The 19,130-nt window shown below is 50.9% G+C and overlaps 1 protein-coding gene across 2 annotated transcripts in view; it reads left to right on the top strand.

Moving 5' to 3' along the window:
• The window catches only part of Abr (ABR activator of RhoGEF and GTPase), a 194,165-nt gene that overhangs the window by 48,186 nt on the left and 126,849 nt on the right, over positions 1 to 19,130 (top strand). The window contains exon 1 of one of the 2 annotated variants that reach the window (XM_051157994.1): positions 5,667 to 5,896. The exons of the other annotated variant lie outside the window; for it this stretch is intronic. Coding sequence (XP_051013951.1) covers positions 5,836 to 5,896 — 61 coding nt within the window. The 5' untranslated portion in view covers positions 5,667 to 5,835. Of the gene's footprint in view, positions 1 to 5,666; positions 5,897 to 19,130 lie in introns of those variants that run through there. 2 annotated transcript variants of the gene reach the window in all.

Raw genomic sequence — 19,130 nt, 5'->3', positions numbered from 1 at the left:
TCAGGCTTGGTAGTAAGCACTGTGCCTACTGAGCGCCCCACCCCCCACCCCCCATGGCTCTGGAAATTTTCTTCTTTCCAGACTTCAGGATTGAAGATGAATTCTGAGAACAGTAAATGCTGTTTTGCCCTGCCAAGGAAAAGGAAATGAAATAGGGTGTAAAAACAGGCTACCTGCCAGGCATGATAACACACGCCTTTAATCCCAGCACTTCCCTGTGAGTTTGAGACCAGCCTGGTCTACACAGTGAGTTCTAGACCAGCCAGGGCTGCATAGTGTGAGACTCTATCTCAGAAAACAAACAGAAAGCCCAACCACCCACATAAATGTTCACACCAGGAAACGGAAAGCCAGGCTACCCCAGGATCTTTTAGAGAGGCAGTTTTACAGTCTTTCAGGGCTGATAAGCTACCGGGAGGTCATCTACCTGATCTATGTGGGACCACCTTCTGCACCTGTGAAGACTAAGGTTGGAAAAGCCTGAGCCTGGTCTCAGCCCTGTCAGCAGAGGGTTGGGGACCTGACCCTGACAGACTGTCTCTGGATCGCTTTCCAGCTTGTCTGCAGGGTCATCTGACCTGCTGTAGTACATGTGGTTTTCTTTGGGAAACAATTCTCTTCTTGTTGACTTATCAGTGGCCCCTGGGAGTTCTGCAACGACACCATTTTGCCTTTCCACACAGCTCCAATTTCTCCTTCCCCGGGCTTACCTCTTCTGTTTAGTCACTGGTTCATAAGCCGACTTGACTCATTCTCAAGTGTCGCCCTCTGCTGGCTGGCCAGTGGCTTAGCCTTTCTGTGCCTCTGTTTCTTCATCTAGGGGATGGAGCTAATAGTAGCACCTATCTTGAGGGCTTACTGTTGAGGATTAAGCCAGAAGCAGCTTGTGAAGCACACAGAACAGCGCCTGGCAGTTGGGCATCAGTCGGAGTGAGCGGCCGTTCATTCTGATGATGTCATTAATCTTGGTTAGCTTTGATATGCACTTTTAAATCTTTTCATCTTATGCAGTTGAGTGTTTCGCCTGCATGTATATCTGCGCTTTGTGTGCATACCTAATGCTTGCAGAGGCCAGAAAAAGGGGTCAGATCCCCTGGAACTGAAGTTACAGGATGGTCTGAGTTGGCATGTGGATGCTGGAAGGCAAACTTGGGTCCTCTGGAAGAGCAATCATCTCTCCAGTCCACCATGTGCTTTTTGTATTAATTTAATTTCTCATCTATTACGTTCTGACTGCAGTTTCCCCTCCCTCCTCAGCTTTTTATTTTTTATTTTTTATTTTTATTTTTTTATTTTTATATTTTTTTTGACACAAGTTGAACTTTTGCCTCGGCCTTCAAAGTAACAGAATCACACATGTGCATACATAGTACTACACCTGGTTTAACATGCATATGGGCAGTTTTTTGCTTTTGGCAAAAACCTGGTGTGTGTGTGTGTGTGTGTGTGTGTGTGTGTGTGTGTGTGTGTGTGGTCACATTGCTGTAATAGCATTTTTTGGAGGTTTATATACTCTGATGCTTCCTGCTTGGCCCCAGCAATAGAGACTCATGTATTTATTTATTTTTATTACACTAGCAGTGACCACTGAGTCACACACAGAGGCTTTGGGGGGGCGGGGGGCCTTCCTGTGGAGCATGGAAGCTGTGTTGCATGAGAAAGGAAGAAGGGTGGGGCTACATAGGTCGCATCACCAACTTTTCATCCTGCCCAGGAGGCTGCTGGTCTTCAAATGGGTCTATGTCTTTTCCACTTGGCCCCTCAACACCAGCACAACACCCTAGGCTGTGTAACCAACCTTAAATCTTTATGATGAGGGAGGAGCAGGCAGGTAACCATCACCTCGGAGATGGGGGGGAGGCAGGGCATACTATACTGTGTGCACAGGTTGGGGCTATGGAGAGGGTGGGCCTTTAGGAGCGGATGGGGACTGGTTTCTAGGGGCTTGGCCGAAGTGGTGCACTGAACGCTGACTCAGTGCCTCCAGGAGCATCACACATCTGAAAGCCCGGGCACTTAGCTGAATCAGGGAGGTGTGTCCACAAGGGTGGCTGCTCCGACAGATTGAGGCAGATAGCTGGGGACAGGGACAAGAGCACTTCAAGATAGCAGGCCTTGGGCAAACTGCAGAGGAGGAAGCCTCTTTTAACTCCTTAGTTCCCAGAGTGTGTGTTGAGTTAGGATCTTTCCCCAGCCTTTCTCCATCCTCAGTGCCCTTTGATTTAACTGGAGGCATCCCAGTGCTCCAAGGCCCACCCACTTCACTCTGTGAACAAGGTGAGAATGAGGCTGTGTGAGGAGACTCTTCCTAAGACAATAGGTCAGGTGTAGTGTTGTGTGACCAAACTTCTCCTGGGAAGAAGCAACACACACACACACACACACACACACTCACGTCTACTCGCCCCTGACAGGGAGCCAGGACAGAGCAAAGTACGGACGCCATCAAAATCCAACTTGGTGATCCAATAGGTTTTATTGGGGTTCCTAACAGGAGCAGAAATGACTCAAAGACAGCTGCATCATCAAGGCCCACTCTATGAGGGGTAACAGTGTGCAAAGCTGGGAAGCCTGGAGCGTACTGCACAGCCTTAAGGCAGCTTAAAAGGTTAAAGCATCCTTTCCAAAAAACTCTGGTCCAGGTTTCTGCTTTTTCCGGCTGGCTGGACTGGTCCAAATCTTCTTCCCAGCAGCTTGGCTGGGCTTCCTTTCCATCTGATCATAAGCTTGTATTGTTTACTCGGGCAAGGTGGGGCCTAGTGAACCTGGTCAGTTTCTGGGACTTCCTGAAACTGCTTACGGAGCTTCCCAGCAGGATGGAGTGTTTCAGTCTTAGATGAAACTGTTACACAACAGGTGGGCACATGGTTATGGAACAAAAGTGTAAGGGCTTCCTAGCAGAAGATTTTCAGGGACCTTCAACGCCTTGCCTTACCAGTGCCGGTAAGATGGTGTGCATAGGCTCCCAGCCCACACCTTGTGGTTGGGTCACTGAGCTATGCTGCCGTTTTCTCATCTGAAAAACTCAGAAAACTGAGATAGGGGCTATGCTTTGCCTGGTAGCACAGGCCTCAAGTCCTAGCTTTTGAGACCTCAATTAGGCCCCAGCGACACACCTCCCCTAATAAGGCCACACTCTCTAATCCTTCTCAAACAGTTTCTCTGACCAAGAACCAAGTATTCAGCTGTGTGAGCCTGCAGGGGCTTTTCTCATCCACACCACCACACTGTCTGACCCCAAAAGGTGAAAAGAGAGCTGGAGACACAGCTTTGTGGTAGAGGGCGTGAGTGTAGCCCTGGGTTCGGTTCCTAGTGCTGTGAAAAGAGAGGGGGCAGGGTAAGGAAAGAAGGAAACTGAAGTAACAGTGATGCTCACAGAGGGATCATCCTTGTGGGGGAAAAAAAAAAACAACCTTAAGATCCAAGCTAGAAACACCAAGTATTCAGTGTCCAGTATCAGCACTATGACCTACAAGATTGTTTCTGTACTCCACAGTGTTTTGTGGAGGGAACCGTCCTGGGCAAGATTGGACAGAATATAAAATAAAGCAAACTAACCACACCAACGAGAGCAACGGCAACATTTTAGTTGCGGGCGGGGGGGAGGGGGGAACACGCTGAAAATAGCTTGCTTAAGCCTTTATAGATAAAAAATGTAAAATGTGTGCAAATGTATGTGACTCACATAGAAACATCTATCCATGGCCTACCTCACAGTTAACACCGGATGTGGAGATGTGGGGTTGGGGCCGGCAGGAAAATCCCTGTAGTGTATCATGTGGTGTATTGTGGGGAGGGGGTCGGTGCCACAGCCTTCAAGGGCTTGTAGCTGAATCCAGGCATGTTTCCCCCTTTCTCCCGTGTTCTATGCCTTCAGAAAGTGCTATGCAAGAATAAGGAACGCCCTTGTCCTTTCTCTCTCTGCCTCCTCAGAGAGCCTACTTGCTCCCTTTCCCGTCCCGGAACTCTATTTCTGGATAGTCTCGCTGGAGACGCACGGCTCCCTCCTTTGCCATGCTCCAGGTGTCGGCTTGGCCCTCCCAATCTCATATGCCAGTCAGGGACAGTGGGAGGGGACTGGCAAGCCACAGAACCAGAAGCTTGGGTTAGGACTGGGGTCATGAGGCAGTGGGTACAGGAGGGCCTCCATCTGCTATAGCTCCCCCCCCCCCCCCCCGCCGTAGGGGCTCCCTCACATTAAGAACATTTACCCTTGAACCTCCCAGAGGCCGAGGGGCTCTGTCCTGTGCATTGATGGCCTATAGCTCTTCTTGGGCATCTGTGGAGGCCAGTGTCCAGACAGGCAGCTGGGTCTGTTTCCTTATAGTTAAGGGTCTGCGTCTATTCCTCAAAACGGTATTTGAGCTTGTTTGGAATGAGGAGTCCTTGTGGTAACAACACTGCCCCCCATAGAGGACATAAAGGGGAGCTTAACTCTTTGTGGACCTCTGTATGGCTGGAGCCCAAGGAGGTTTTGCCATGAGCTGTCTGAAGATGGGATGGGATGGGAACTGCTCTGTTATTAGAAATGTCTGTATCCTGGTATCCGAAAGGTCTAATCCAGGTCTTTCTTCGTGGGTTCGATTCCCTCCTTCCCTGGGAATTCAGGAAATAGGCGTCAGCCCCTTGCCGTCCTGGACCACCATAGCCTGACTCCCTTTTAGACCAGTTCTGTCTCCAAGTCACTTGGCCCAAGGAGGTTGGGAAAGTTGCCCCTATCATCAGCGCAACCTCCCCCAAGCCTTCGGTGCTGTTGAGGTCACTGTTTGGAATTTTGTTTAAGACTCTGAGGCATCTGACCCCATCTCCCTTTAACTCCTATGTGATTATGCATAAATAACAGCCCTCCTGCACTCAGGCCAGGGGTCACCTGGAGGAATTGGGAGAGCCCAGGACCTTGTGTACCCCAGTTTGTCTCGCTGCCTCAAAGGGGCGCATGTGAGAGTAGGTCCTTCCTCAGATGCCAGTGGTTGACCCCGACCCCTGCCTTCGCCTTACTTCAGCCGCCCACCTCTGGTATGGAGCGGGAACTGATGGGCTGTAAGGTCAAGAGTGTTTGAATAGATGGGACGCTCGCTTTAAGGTTCGGTAGGAAAACAATCCCTGGGTGGCCCAGCCTGACAGCTGGGTACAGGACATTAACCCAATCCACGCTGCGCCGCCCATGCTTGCCTTGGGGTGGGGCCTGGCAACTGTACCAGCCCCAAAATCGCGCTTAGAGATCCTGGGGTGGCAGGTGATGTCACTCCTGCGGGCCCATAGGTCTCCCTAGTCTACGGGTTCCTAGAATTTATGCTGAGTCCAACTGGGGGAGGAGGGGGGAGCCTCTGGCCCTGCACCGCCGCCCGGAGACCCCGCGGGAGCTCTGTGGGCCAGCTGGAGGCAGTCGGTGGGGCTGCGGGCTGCTCTCACACCCCATCAGCCCCGCTGCGGCTGGGGGTGGGGGCGCTGAGCTTTACGCGGATTGGCTGCCGCCTCCGCCCCCCCTTCCCGCCCCGGGCACAGCGCAGCCCCCGGGAAGTTGCTAGTTGGAGCGCGCGGGCTGCGGGGCCGCGGCTCCCAGATCCGCAGCGGGTTCGCCGCGGCCGCAACCGCGCACTCGGCTCCCGGGTGGGCGCTCCCCGCTGCCCTCACCTTGGCGGCTACGGCTTGCTCCTCCCTGCTACCTGTTTCTCTCTTTCTCCCGCCTCCACCCAGAGCTCTGTAACTTCGGCCTCCGAGTCTGGCCACCCCTCCCGGCACCCCGCCCGCCAGCGCCCTCCCTCCTTTGTTGTGTGCGATGAGGGTCGGGTTTCCCTTCTGACCAAGGAGCCTCTGCCGCACAGAGCCGCCGGCATGGAGCCGCTTAGCCATCGGGGCCTGCCGCGCCTCTCCTGGATCGACACCCTCTACAGCAGTACGTGTGCGCGTGGGCCGCTGGGCGAGGGATGGGAGGGAGACCCTCTACCCTCTGAGGAGCCCTGATGTCCTCAGGGTCCCAGGTGCACCCGGTGACTGGCATGGGTTTGAGGGCATGGTCCGCCAGGTGTGCAGCCAGCCAGGAGGGGAAGCGGTGTGGGGTCCTCAAAGCAGACTTCAGATGGGGGGGGGGCTTGAACGGGTGGGAGCCGGGGGAATTGAGTCACTCCACCCACCTGTTGTGTAACCCAGTTCTCTAGTGCTCTGGGAGTGGGAAGTGCCCTATTTAGGGGGCTATCTCTGCCTTTTAGATTGGCAGCTTTTCTCCCCACATTGAAGCAGAAAGGCCATTTTGGGAAAAGTCTTTGACTGTCTAGTTTACTACCTCAGGGACATTGAGGTGTGTGATTCGGGTTGATAATGGGATCAGGTTGGTAGAGACTGTAGGTACGGATCTCCGTGGGGGCCATTTGGATGAAAGGACCAACCCCCAAAAGCTCAGCAGTCTGTCTTTCCAGCCTCATCACCACCCGCATTCTCATCACTACCACCACCACCCGGAAAAGCAGATGAAGGGGGGGGGACCTCCAGCACTCCACCCCCTCGCTCCCAAATCAGCCACGATCATGTGATTGCTCTTGTACAGCCTTGGGGGGCGGGATGTGTAGTTGATCACTGGGACTTAAATGGGAACCATTCCCGCCACCGCCACCTCCCCCAACAAGCCTTAGGTGGCACTGCCTGTGTCGCCCTCCTCGCCCTCTCTTTAACTCATTGGCATTCTGTGGTGTAGGGAGATAGATGATCCTGCTGGGCTCTAAGGAAGACAGTGTGGATTTTGCTCTTTGCTATGGAAATGCTGGGAACCCTCTTTCTCTCTCTCAGCACACCCCAGCCCTGAGGCAGCTACAGCTAGGTGGTGACTCTGAATATTAGGTACCATGGAACAAGGACATTTTGAAGGGTCAACCTGGCTTGAGTTCCTTATTAGCAGTTATATTCCATGGGTGGATGTCTTGAGCCTGGAGGTCTTGCCTCAGTGTCTCTGCATTACCCACCACTCAGCCTCTGCCCTCTGCATCCCTTTGGGAGCTGCCTCTGTCCTCTGTATCCCTTGGAATCCTGTACTCCTCCTATTTTCTACCCAGCCACTCATCCCAGTTTCCTACCCCTCCTCCTCCCAGCAGTGCTCCTTGTGATGGTTCATTCTGCTTTGGGTTTTCAACATCAAAGAGGCGAAATCTGGTTCCCCTGGGTGTCCGTCCTGGCCAAACCCAGCCAGTCCATCTGCTCTTTTCCGGTAGAGGCCAGCATCATTGGGTGAAGGTCAGGGCTCACAGCTGTGTGGCGTGTGTGTACACACACGTGTGTCTGTGCAAATGGGGACACACATCTGTTCAGAGGCCTGATGCAGATCAGCTCCTGACTCAAAGGACGGATTAGTGACCTCTGCTTAGCTGTGTTTTTGCAAACAGCAGTCATAAGAATGCCTCATACTCGTCTGCTGCTTATGCTCCTGGGTATTTCTGGCTCTCTGCAAAACCCGTTCCTGCTTTCCTTATTTCCCAAAGCATACAGACTCCTATGGAAAGCGATTTGTGGCTTTCTCTCCATTACTAAAGATAATTCTATAACCTGATCATCCAGGTCCCCACCTGCAGCCCCAACTTGGAGTTGAAGAGCAAAATTGGCCTCAAGAATTCCTGACTAGAGGAATGTTAGAGCAGGGAATTAGGCCAAGGGCCTCTTTGGGGATGCTCTATAAACTAATCCTTACTCCAGCAGCCTGGTACCTGAGCTGTCGCTAACCTATTGTAAGGCCCTGGGGCAGCTGGTGGGTGAGGGTGATGGGCAGGGGCACTAACTTGTCATTGTGCGTGGAGTCTCCGCCTCCCTTTCTGGAAAGGCTTACTTGGGAGTTTGTAGCAGAAGGCTTCCTGGGGAGGTCCTGTGCAGTCATATCTGGGCTGTTAGCCATCAAGTTTTCTTTCTGACAGGAACCCAAGTTAAACAAATACCCAGGCTGTCACTTGCCTGGCAACATGGTTCTGTGGCTCCCAGGGGAAGTTCCTTTGCCTCTGTGGAGGCTTTCTCTTTACCAGGCTCACAGGTCCCCCCACAAATGCTAGATCCAGGCATTGTAAATGGGGCATACATGGCGGCCAGTGTGACTCCTTGGAGATGTGACTGGATTCAGCGATAGAGGCTCGGTGTGCGTGACGGTTCCTGTAGTAGTAGTGCTCAGAGCCTCTCCGGGTTGTTCAGAGCGTGCCAGGTACTGTGCCAGGTACTTTCTTCTACCTCTTATTCCCGAACCTGGAGCTCTGACAGATTAGGAAAGGGGGGTTGAGTAAACTTGAATCATTTACTCAAAGTCACATAGCTGATAGAGGACGGAAGGGAGTTCAGATCATACCTTGGCCAGTGAGGGGGACTTGAGCACACCTCCCAGGTACTCCTGAGTGTATTCAAGGCTCTGTCCTATCATGCAGTGGGAAATAACTGTCCTCTTCAGTCCTATTTCCAGGTGTTTGCCTAAAGTGATCCATTAGGGTAAGTGGCTTTTTTTTTTCCCCCCGAGATAGGGTTTCTCTCTATGTAGCCTTGGCTGTCTTAGACTCCCTTTGTAGACCAGGCTGGCCTCGAACTCACAGTGATCCGCCTGCCTCTGCCTCCCGAGTGCTGGGATTAAAGGCGTGCGCCACCACGCCCGGCTCAGGGTAAGTGGCTTTGGTAACTCTCACCACCATATTGTTCCTTGTCTCTGTGGCACCTTGGGACCTGGTTTTGGAGTCCACGCCGGATTGGCTGAGGCTCCCTGTAAACTTAGTGGTTCTCTACTTCTGTGAGACTAACCACCAGCCCCTTCCTCATAAACTCCTCGTCGTTGGAGCCCTTGGACTCTTCTTTCTGGTTCCTGCAGCTGTGCCAGGAGTGTTGATGGTCATCACACATTCCTTGCAAAGGTGGTAACAACATATCCCCTCTGTGTATAGTTGGAGTCCTGAGTGGCTGGGCCGTGGAGATTTGTTAGGCACAAGGAAAAGTGGTAGATCCCAGCTGCCAGTGGGGCAAGATTCTTGGCCCTGATAGCCTGAAGTGGCTGTGGAGGCTTGCAGCCACTCAGGTTCCTGCCTCTTTCTTTACTTCTGATTTTCTTTGTGGATGTAATGATGCTGCCTTCTCTCCTCAGGGCTTTGTCTTGGTTCTTCCCCAATGGCTGGTATGAGTCTCTCTGTAGGTTTGTTTTCTTTCTCATAATTCCTGTCTTTTTCATCGGTCGCCCTTTCCACTAAACACTTCCTACCCTCTCTATGGCACCGAGGAGGGCGTCTGGACTAAATTAAGTTCTGTGAAGTAACAAACAAAAGGACACTCTGAAACTCTGCCTGTCCCTCCCAAGTAGAGGCAGCCCTCTGAGCAGATCCAGACTGAGACACACATGCGCACCAGGCAGGCTCATTGCTTCTCTCCTCTTTGGTGGGGACATCTTTAAATATGTGCACTAGATTTATTCAGATGGGAGACACAGGGCTGTGTTTCAGGTCTCCACCTTTGCCATTTTAGCCTCCTCTATCCCAGGCAATGTAGTACCGATCCCAAGCATACCTACCCGACTGAGCCAAGCAAAAGCCTGTGCTTTCTTGGATTCCGGAGAGGGCAGAACACGAGCATCCGTCGTTACAAGACCCCCCCCCCCCCACCTTATAGAAGCAATGTCTCTTGTGGTGTGTTCATGGATGGCCCTTATAGACTCAACCTGTAAGGCAGGGGCTGTGAGGATATGGACCTCAGATCATCCTAGTCCTGTGTGTGCTGTGTACCTGAGGACCAAACCACTAACATGGAGTTTAATCAGAGTAGTTCACTCAGCCAGGCTCCATCAGACTGCACCCCGTGATGTTCCATGAGCACTCGCACATGGGTGTTCTCTTCTGCTGAATAGTACTTCACTCCTCCTCATCAGCATCAGTCCATAGTTGTCATGGCAGTCGGGGTCTCAGAGGTAGGACTGGCAGAATGAGTCATCTGTTCAATAAAAAAGGAGTGGTGGTTGGAGCTGGAGAGATGGCTCAGTGGTTAAGAGCACTGACTGCTCTTCCAAAGGTCATGAGTTCAACTCCCAGCAACCACATGGTGGCCCACAACCATCTATAATGAAATCTGGTACTCTCTTCTAGCCTGCAGGCAGAATGCTGTATCCATAAAAAATAAATAAATCTTTAAAAAAAAAAAAAAAAAAAAGGAATGGTGGAAACGTTTGTGGAGAATTGGCTAAGAAGATGCTTCTTGGAGGCAGATTAGATAGCGGGGAGGATGTTAAGAAAATTCACTCTGCTTCTGTCGTGGGGGCAGGATGGAATGCTTAGGCTGACCTCTGGGGCATGGCGGGTGTCTTATTCTGTACCTTCCTTGTGCCCACTCCACTGTAAATCTGTGTGTCTCAGAGGTGTCATGTGGATCAGTTAGTTAACGTGCTGTGCAACGCAAATGTCCCATGCAGAGATACCCACAGAGAGTTTAGGGAGGACTTAGCTAGGAGCGCATATGCATAAGCCCTCAGTAGTTTTTGGTGGTGTGAGTTTGAGAGGGAGTGGACATCCTCCCCCCTCCCCGCTGTTTTTTTTGGCTCCTTTAACTCCTGACTCCACCAGAAATCCCAGAAACACATTATCTGGCCCATTCATGAGTTTCCTGGCATGTGTATTTGGTAATTGTAGTAGTGTGTAGTGAATGTGAAGACCCCCCCAGGGGAGTTCTGTGCTTTGCCAGGGCCTGTGATTAGAAGGCTTCTTTCCGTGCTGTGTTCGTGGTGCAGCTGTTTGACTCAGCTTGAGCTTTTTGGGGAAGAATCTGGAGCCTAGGCTTCAGGTGGCTTCAGAACACCTCTGATTCCCCTACTTGAGGAGAGGTTTCGGCTAAGGCGGTATGTGGAGGTGTTGCCTGCTATGTTGTTCCAGGGCCTTAGCACTCTGACTGTTGCCTGGATCTTTGAGAGAAGCGTGCAAGCCTATCTGTCTCCAGGAACTGTCAAAAGGAAGACAAAGTCTCATGTATCTGAGGCTGGCCTGGAACTCTTGACATTCCTTCCCCCAGCAGTTGGGATTACAGGCTTGACGCAGCAGCATGGAGATGTTGACCAGGGTTTCATAAAGCATGCCATACAAGCACTCTGCAAGGTTGTTCTGCTGTGCTGTGTGGCTCAGTCTTGTATTTCTTAGGCTAAGATTTAGTCAGTTGAGGCTGTGAGGACCCATGGTTGGTAGCAGGAGTCTTATGTGTGTGGTCTTAAAGCTTGGGCAGAATCTTCTTTAGATCCTGTAGGTGGGTAGGGAAAAAAAATGGAGGGGGCAATTGGGCTGAGTACACACACAGAGCCAGTATTGAAGCTGACGACAGGCACTAGATCCTGTTGCTGTTATCTCCAAGGCACCTGGAGAGAGTCCTTTGAGCTGGTCCCTAGGTTCAGATCTGCTTTCACCCCCCCTCGGTTTTCTGCCTCTGTGCTTAATTGCTATCGTTGTCTCTTCTCCTTACTCCCCGACCACACACCAGAACAAAAGAGGAATCTGGCGTTGTGGGCTCTGTAGAAAATACCAGAGTCTCCACTTGGCCTTTGGAGAGGTGGGTAGATGGGGTGAGTTCTGTAGTGACCTAGTTGGTCAGATCCAATCCCCTCTCCCTTGTTCCTGCCCTCACTCACATGCCTTTATGTCCCTTTACACGGCATGGAGATGTCATTTTGCCCAAAGTGAGCAAGGTCTGCAGAAAGGGTTGGACACCTAGGGGAGCCTGGGATTGATGAGGGATCTGCGGGTTGGTTAGGGCTTCTGGGGAAGGATGTGGCTGTAATTACCTTCATGGGATTGAAGGGCTGATCGTGCTAGTGTGCTGGGCTAACCTCCTCCTCCTGGGCATTGCCTCTCAGGCAGCGGCGAGAGTTTAATGCATCAAGATGACCCAGCATCTTTAATGCCGTGTAATTAAGCTTAGTTGCCTGCCTGGCTGGAGGGACATCAGCTCACAGCTCCAATTGATTTCTTCCTTGGTTATTGGTGGCTATCCTGAGCAGCATTTTCCTTTTCCTTTTCCATAAGTCTTTCCCTTGAAGGTACAGTTTTAGGAAAAAGGCCCCTTTATGGAGAATTCTGGGGTTACGGTGACAGTTATGGCACCTAGTGGAAAAAAAGGAGCTCTGAAGAAAAACCTTGTCCTTAGGCCCTTGAATGACATCTTCCAGTGAGAAGAGTCTGCGTCCTACTGGTTTTTCCATTTGAGAAAAATCTGTCTTCCAATAAAAAAAAAAAATCTTAGTTATTTAATGTATGTGGGCATTGTGTGTGGATGTGGGTGAGCATGCAGGTGGAGTTCAGAAGACAACTTTATGGAGCCAATTTCTTTTTCCACATTTTATATGGATTCTGAGGGATTCAACTAAGGTTGGCAAGCTTGTTAAGCAAGCGTTTTTACCCAGCGAACCATCTTGTTAGCCTTCTGTTTTCTTTAGAAAAATTGGAAGTGGAGGCTGGTTATGTAGCTCAGTGGGCAAAATGCTTGCCTGCAGATTCACTGAGGCCTGGGATAAAGCTAAAGCACCCCCACAGAACACGAGTGTGGTGGCACCCTGGAGGACTGAAAGTTCAAGGTTAGCCTTGGCTCTATCAGGCTAGCCTTGGCTGTATAGGGAGCTTGGGCTACATGAAACCTTATATTAGAGATGGATGTGAGGTCTCATGCCTATAAACACAGCAACTGGAGATTGAGGCATGGTTTTGGGGCCAGCCTGGGCTACGTAGTGAGTTCCAGGATAGCCTGGGCTACTTAGTGACTCCAAAAGAAAAAAGCAAAAAGAATGTATAGTTTAATTAGCCCTACTATGTGCCAGATATGCTAGATGTTTTCTGCGTATTATCTGTAAACCACCCCCACCCCAAACAAGTACCTGTTTGTTATTTCCTGATAGAGCTGGAAAAAAAAATGGAGGATCTGAGCTTGCACTTGACCAGATCTCAGTGGTCTGACTCCAACAACCACTCGGCCTCTTACAGGATTACCAATACAACAGTGCTGTTCGGTACCTGCTGTGCGCCAGCCCTGGCAGAGGCACGTAACACATCCCCGCGGCTCTTCTCGGCCTGCACTCGTGTACAGATGAAGCCCCTCCAGCCGATAGGGAGGAAACTGGACTTGAGAGATTAGGGATTAGCTGGGGGCTGGCACGCTGGAGTAGGCACCGGGCGTGGAGCATCACATTTGCCTGACCCTAAAATTGACCCAGAAACAGTGTGCTCCACTTTCCACACGCCTCTCTCTTTCACAGCGGATCGGTGAGGGCCCCCGCAGCTGCTGTCTCACTGAACTGCATGGATCTGGTTATCTCCGACCAGTGTGACAACTGAAGTTTTTTTAGGGTGTGTGGAGGCTAGCGGTGAGGGGTCTACCTGGGGCCTTATGTGTGCGAGGCCAGTGCTGTGTTGCTAGGCTATATCTTCATCATATATTCACACACACACACACACACACACACACACACACACACACACACACCCTTCTTCTTTCTTTTTTTTTTATTTATTATGTATACAATGTTCTGCCTGCACATACACCTGCATACCAGAAGAGGGCACCAGATCTCATTATAGATAGTTGTGAGCCACCATGTGGTTGCTGGGAATTGAACTCCGGACCTCTGGAAGACCTCTGAGCCATCTCTCCAGCCCCCACACACCCCATTTTTAAGGCAGTGTTTCTCTGTGTATCCCTGGCTGGCCTGCAACTAGCTGTGTAGTCCAGGCTCACCTGCCTCTGCCTCTGCCTCCCAAGTGCTGGGACTAAAGGCCGGCGCCGCCACTGCTAGGCTCCCAGCCCTTTTTTACTTTTTATTTTGAGTCGATCTCTTCCTAGATTGACAAGGCTGTCTTTGAACCCTTGATCTCCCTGCCTCAGCTTCCCAGATAGCTGAGATTCTAGGCAAGCACTGGCGAGATTGAGTCTTGCTTCTCTGTGGTGTGAGCAGCTCAGGCCCTAGGGATTGTTTATGTCCCTCACCAATTGGCTGCCTTTTCCCAGGGATGGTTCCCCACCCCCGACTCCCGGGGATATTTGGAGTCCATATCCCTGCATGACCCCATTTGAGGGGTTATTGGCAAGAAATGGTAGTTGGTAATGTGAGGGGAAGGTGGGAGAGGGAGAGAGAGGGACTGACTGGCCATGAATCTAGGTTTTGGAGGTGGGGATAGGATGTTCTTTTCAGAACACTTGGGGGTAGGGCTAAGGAGTGGGAACTAGAAGAGAGGACTTGGCAGAGCCAGAGTGTGCTGGCCCTGCTCTTGGACCTTTTAAAATTCACCTCCAGAGTTCCAGAAGGAGAATAAAGAGCCCCCAGCCGTAAATCAGGCCACTGAGCACCAAGGGTTTTTGCCCAGGCAGGAGCTGTTGGTGGAGATCTGGCTCATGTCTGAATTTGCCCAGTGCAGCATGCTAATTCTGGGTGGTGCGACTCAGGGCTAGTAGCCTCTAGCCCCACTCTCTATGCCCATGGAGGTCCCCCGGGTCTAGGGAGCACTTGCTGAGATGGCGGACCTCAGGTGAAGGGGTGAGCCCGGTGACTCAGACTTTTTTTGTATACCTACCTGCCTTTGGGTAGGACCAGAAAGGCCTGAATAAGACTGAACCCCGTTTCACAGAGAGTTTGTCTGTGGTGAGCAGAGGGAAGAAAGCTTGAGCAGGGATCAAACAAGGGAGGCGGAAGCACGGCCCCCTCCCCCGTGGTCTTCCCCTCCGTGCTCAACACGTCAAGGACAGCTCACATCCTGTATTGACTCAGCAAGTTTTTTTGGTTGGTTTGTTTTTGGAGCCTCCGCTTGCTAGTGTATGGGGATATAGGCAGTCCTGTATCTTAGCCACATGCTTTCCTGTGGGGACACACACACAATTCCAGTTGGGCCTTATAACTCCCTCCTGACGACACTTCTCTCACCACTGAGAGGCTGCCCCTTTCCTGTGGCCTTACCAATTGGCCTCCATCCCTGCCTCCAACCCTGCTCCCTTGACTCCAGACTGGCCAAGTCCCCTGTTCTAGGTGTCTTGCTGTGGCACTGTGGGCCCCTCTCCCACCCAGAGCTTTCTTTTGCTCTTCTTGCCCTTCCTCTCCCCCCCCCCCCCCCCTTCACATTCTTTCAAGGGAGCAATGTTTCTCTGGGAAGACCCCTACCACAAGGGCTGCCAACTCTAAAAGCGATCTGAGGTCAGGAGAGCAGATCCTGGTATTCAAGTCCCATTCCTCCAAAATACACCCTCTCTCTGATGCTGTTCCACAGGCCGCCCTGTGCAGGTGGAAGCAGTGATCTTGTGGGAACGAAACAGGGTGGGGGAATACCCACTGATTTGGTGTCCTGTGGAGGCTGCTGTTGACTCTGTGTCAGGAGACAAGAGCCAGGGAGTTATGGGAAGGTCTAGGATGTAACATTAAAAGGAATTTACACATGGGTGGCCTGACCAAAAAAGTCAACTCTACACCCTTGTGATTTTTTTTTTTTTTTTTAAGTACTTAAGGGATGGATGGCTCTTTAAAAAAAAAAGTGTGTGTGTGTGTGTGTGTGTGTGTGTACACATATGCTATAGTGTGTGCATGGAAGGGTAGGTCTGTATTACCTTGGTATTTGTCCTCACCTTCCACCCTGTTTGAAGCAGGCTCCTGGTTGCCACTGTGCCCCATACTCCAGGCCAGCTGCCCCTATATTTCAGGCCCACAGGCCCGAAAGCTTCCAAAGGACTCCCCTGTGCCTTCCCCACCCACCCATTTCACTGTCAGAGTACTGGAATTACAAGTCAGCCAGTGTGCTGACTTCTAAATGGGTTCCTGTAGTCCGAAACCCACATCGTCGGGCTTGCAGGACAAGTACTTTTCCCAGCTGAGCTGTCTCCCTTGACCCTCTTACCATCCTTTTCTTTAGTAAAATCTAGGGGCTAGATAGGTGACTTGCGAACTCTGTGCACTCTAAAGCCGTTACGTAAAGTACTTGTTTTGCTCTCTGAGCCAGTGCATACACAAACTGCAACGAAATTTCACATAAGTGTCCATATTTTGTAATTGTCCTTCCTGTAGCAAACTTGCAGTGCGTTCATATTTTTATGCCCTCCTATCCTGTTCTAGCCCACACCATTTAGATAAAGAAAATAAATGTTGGTCATGATCTACAGTGTTTAATCAAAATAACAGCACTGATGTTAAAGGGCTCTTATTAGCGGGGGGTGGGGGTGGGGTGGGGGGGGGGGGGGAGTAACTCAGCAGACTGCCATCATTGTGTGCTGCTGCGGTGCGTTCCGCCACATTCACTCTGCTCCCACAGACTTAATGTGTTTCTCCCATTTGATTTATTGTTTAAGATATAGCCGGGCGTGGTGGCGCACGCCTTTAATCCCAGCACTCGGGAGGCAGAGGCAGGCGGATCGCTGTGAGTTCGAGGCCAGCCTGGTCTACAAAGTGAGTCCAGGATGACCCAGGGCTACACAGAGAAACCCTGTCTCGAAAAACCAAAAAAAAAAAAAAAAAAAGAAAAGAAAACAAAGGAGAAATGCAGTGTTTGTAATAATAATAATAAAAAGGCTACCTTACAAATACACACTGAGAACTAAATGGAGTTATTAGCTCTGGTTACACGTTGCTGCTCTTGGGAGATTCTAATTTTGAGCCCTTTCCGTAGCTTTGTTGAGAGGGACATGGAGGATAGAGAGACCGTAAAGACGTACTGTTTCCGAGTGGTGCCTTTTCTCCTTACAAATAGGGAAGATTAGGTATCTTAACGGGTCATGATGCTTAAGCATGCATCTAGCAAGCAGGTGCTAATCGAACGACCCACCCGTGGAGGCCCGGTGTTTCCTGTAGCGGGACCAGGGAGGGGAAGAGATGGTTCTCTCTAGGACCGAATGCCTGGAGTAGCTCCTCACACTTCGTTCAGTGTTGGAACCTCCTGGGGGATCATTTGAGCATCTCTATTCTGTAGGTCTTGGGTGAGACTTAACAGGTGCTCTGGCTGCAGCTACTGCTGGTTCGAGGAACATAGTTTGGGTAAGCGTGCCCCGGAGATCTTTACACCCACTCACAGAGGGGGCTGGCTGTGCACTCTGACCCAAGGCAGGCCCTTTCGGTTCCTTGAGAGCAGTGGTTCTCACTCGTCCTAACACTATGACCCTTTAGCACAGTTCCTCATCTTGCGGTAACCCCCAACCATGACATTATTTCGTTGCTACTTTATAGCCGTAATTTCGCTACTCTCATGAATCATGATGTAAGTTTCTGATATGTGGGATCTCTGATACTTGACCCTCCGAATGGGTCGAGAACCACAGGTTAAGAGCCGCTGCTTCATATTCCAGGCAAGCGAAAGCAAGCCTTGGGTTGGCATGGTAGCATACACTGGTAGTCCTAGCATATGGTGGGGGATTGCAATGAGTTTAAGGCTAGTTTGGGTTATATAGTGAGTACCAGTCAGTGTTGCATAAGCACCTTCCCTCCCTGGCCCCAACCTCTTTTATACCAAAAAAAAAAAAAAAAAAAATTTGAGCTAGCATTCTCACACTCATGATCTCTTTTAATCCTCACAGTGTCTGTGTGTGTGTGTGTGTGTCTGTCTGTCTCTGTCTCTGTCTCTGTCTCTCTCTCTCTCTCTCTCTCTGTGTGTGTGTTGTGCACGTGACAGCTAGAGGTTGATGCCGATATTGGGTGTCTTCCTCTATGGCACCCCACATTATTTTTTTTTCCAGACAGGTACTGGATTAGTGACTTCAAACGCATTATATTAAAATGTGTATTTTGCCCCATGACCATGCTGGTCTTGAACTCACCTGCCTGCCTCTGCCTCCTGATTGCTGGGATTAAAAGCACATACCACATGTGTGATGAGGCAGGGGGTCTCTTAGTGAAAATGGAGGTCAGTGCTTGGCTGCATGGGAAGGCCCCAGGGATCTTATTTCCGGTCCCCATTGCTAGGATTATATGTGCGTGACGCCATACTTGGCTTTCTGTGTGGATGCCAGAGATCTGCACTCAGGTCCTTGTGCTTAAGCAAGAGGCACTACCCCATGAGCCATCTCCCCAGCCCTTACATAAGCATCTTTAAAAAAGGCTGATTTTTGGCTCATGGTTCCAGACCATCAATCCATTGGCTTCATGTTCCCGGGCCTGTGGTGAGGCAGAGCACCACCGTAAAAGAACATGGCGGGGGTGGGGGTGGGGCAGAGCTGAAATGCAGTACACCCTTCAAACACAGCGCCCCTGGTGGCCTACCTCTCTCGCTCATCACCACCTCCCAATAAAACCATCAAATTACGAGTCCCTCCGTGGATTAATCTACTCTTAAATTTAGAGCTCTTATGGCCTAGTCACCTCCCAGAAGCCTGTCAACCAGCAACCAAGCAAGCCTTCGTTCAGTACATGAGTCTGAGAGGCACAGTGAGCTTATGGGAGGTTATTACCCCAGTTTTAAGGATGAAAGGGGACCTGGCGTAGTGGTTAGCCACTGCTGGTGACTTTTGCCTTGGGGCACCCTCCATAGAGGGCAGACAGGGTCTCCCTCCTTCCTGAGTGGCAGCAGCTTAGGTATCTGGTCTTTATGAGCAGCTCTGTCTAGACATAAACCCGTGTTCTTCCTCCCCCAGTGATGGGCCAAGCATGGTGTTAATGGAGCAGAAATGGTTGTTAATTTTGTAGTGCATCATTGAGAGGGTTAATGAGAGACCATCTGGTCTACTACCCAGTTGCTTAGAATAGCCCTTCTCCCCTGATTCAGGCTGATGAGCATTTTTGTGGACCCCTGAGTTAATGTTGCCTGACTCGGAAGTTTGAGGGGTGCCTACCTTGATGGGCAGCAGGAGCTGTACGGTTTCTCTGGTGCGTAACCTCCAGTGAGTGAAAGCAAAAGCCGGTTTCTTTCTCTAGCTCCCTGGAAAGGAGGGCTGGAACACAAGCTCCTTTCAGAGCTGTGTGTGGCCTGAGGACACTGTGGCTTGGTGAGCTGTCCCCACAGCCTGGGCATTGCAAGCAGGTGCCTGCAAGCATCCTTAGCCCTCCCCTGAGGAAAAGGCCTCACCCCTTTCCGCTTGAGTGTGCTTTCGTAGATTCAACCAACTGCGATTGCAAATATTCAGGGGGAAAATGCATATATTGAGCACATGCAGATCTTTTTTTTTTTTCCCTTCTTGTCACAATTCCCTAAGCTAAAGAAAGGAAT

This window comes from Acomys russatus, chromosome 16, assembly GCF_903995435.1.
Source record: "Acomys russatus chromosome 16, mAcoRus1.1, whole genome shotgun sequence".
Taxonomy (NCBI): Eukaryota; Metazoa; Chordata; class Mammalia; order Rodentia; family Muridae; genus Acomys; species Acomys russatus.
The sequence above is the reverse complement of the archived record's forward strand: the minus strand, read 5'-3'. Positions and strand labels throughout refer to the sequence as shown.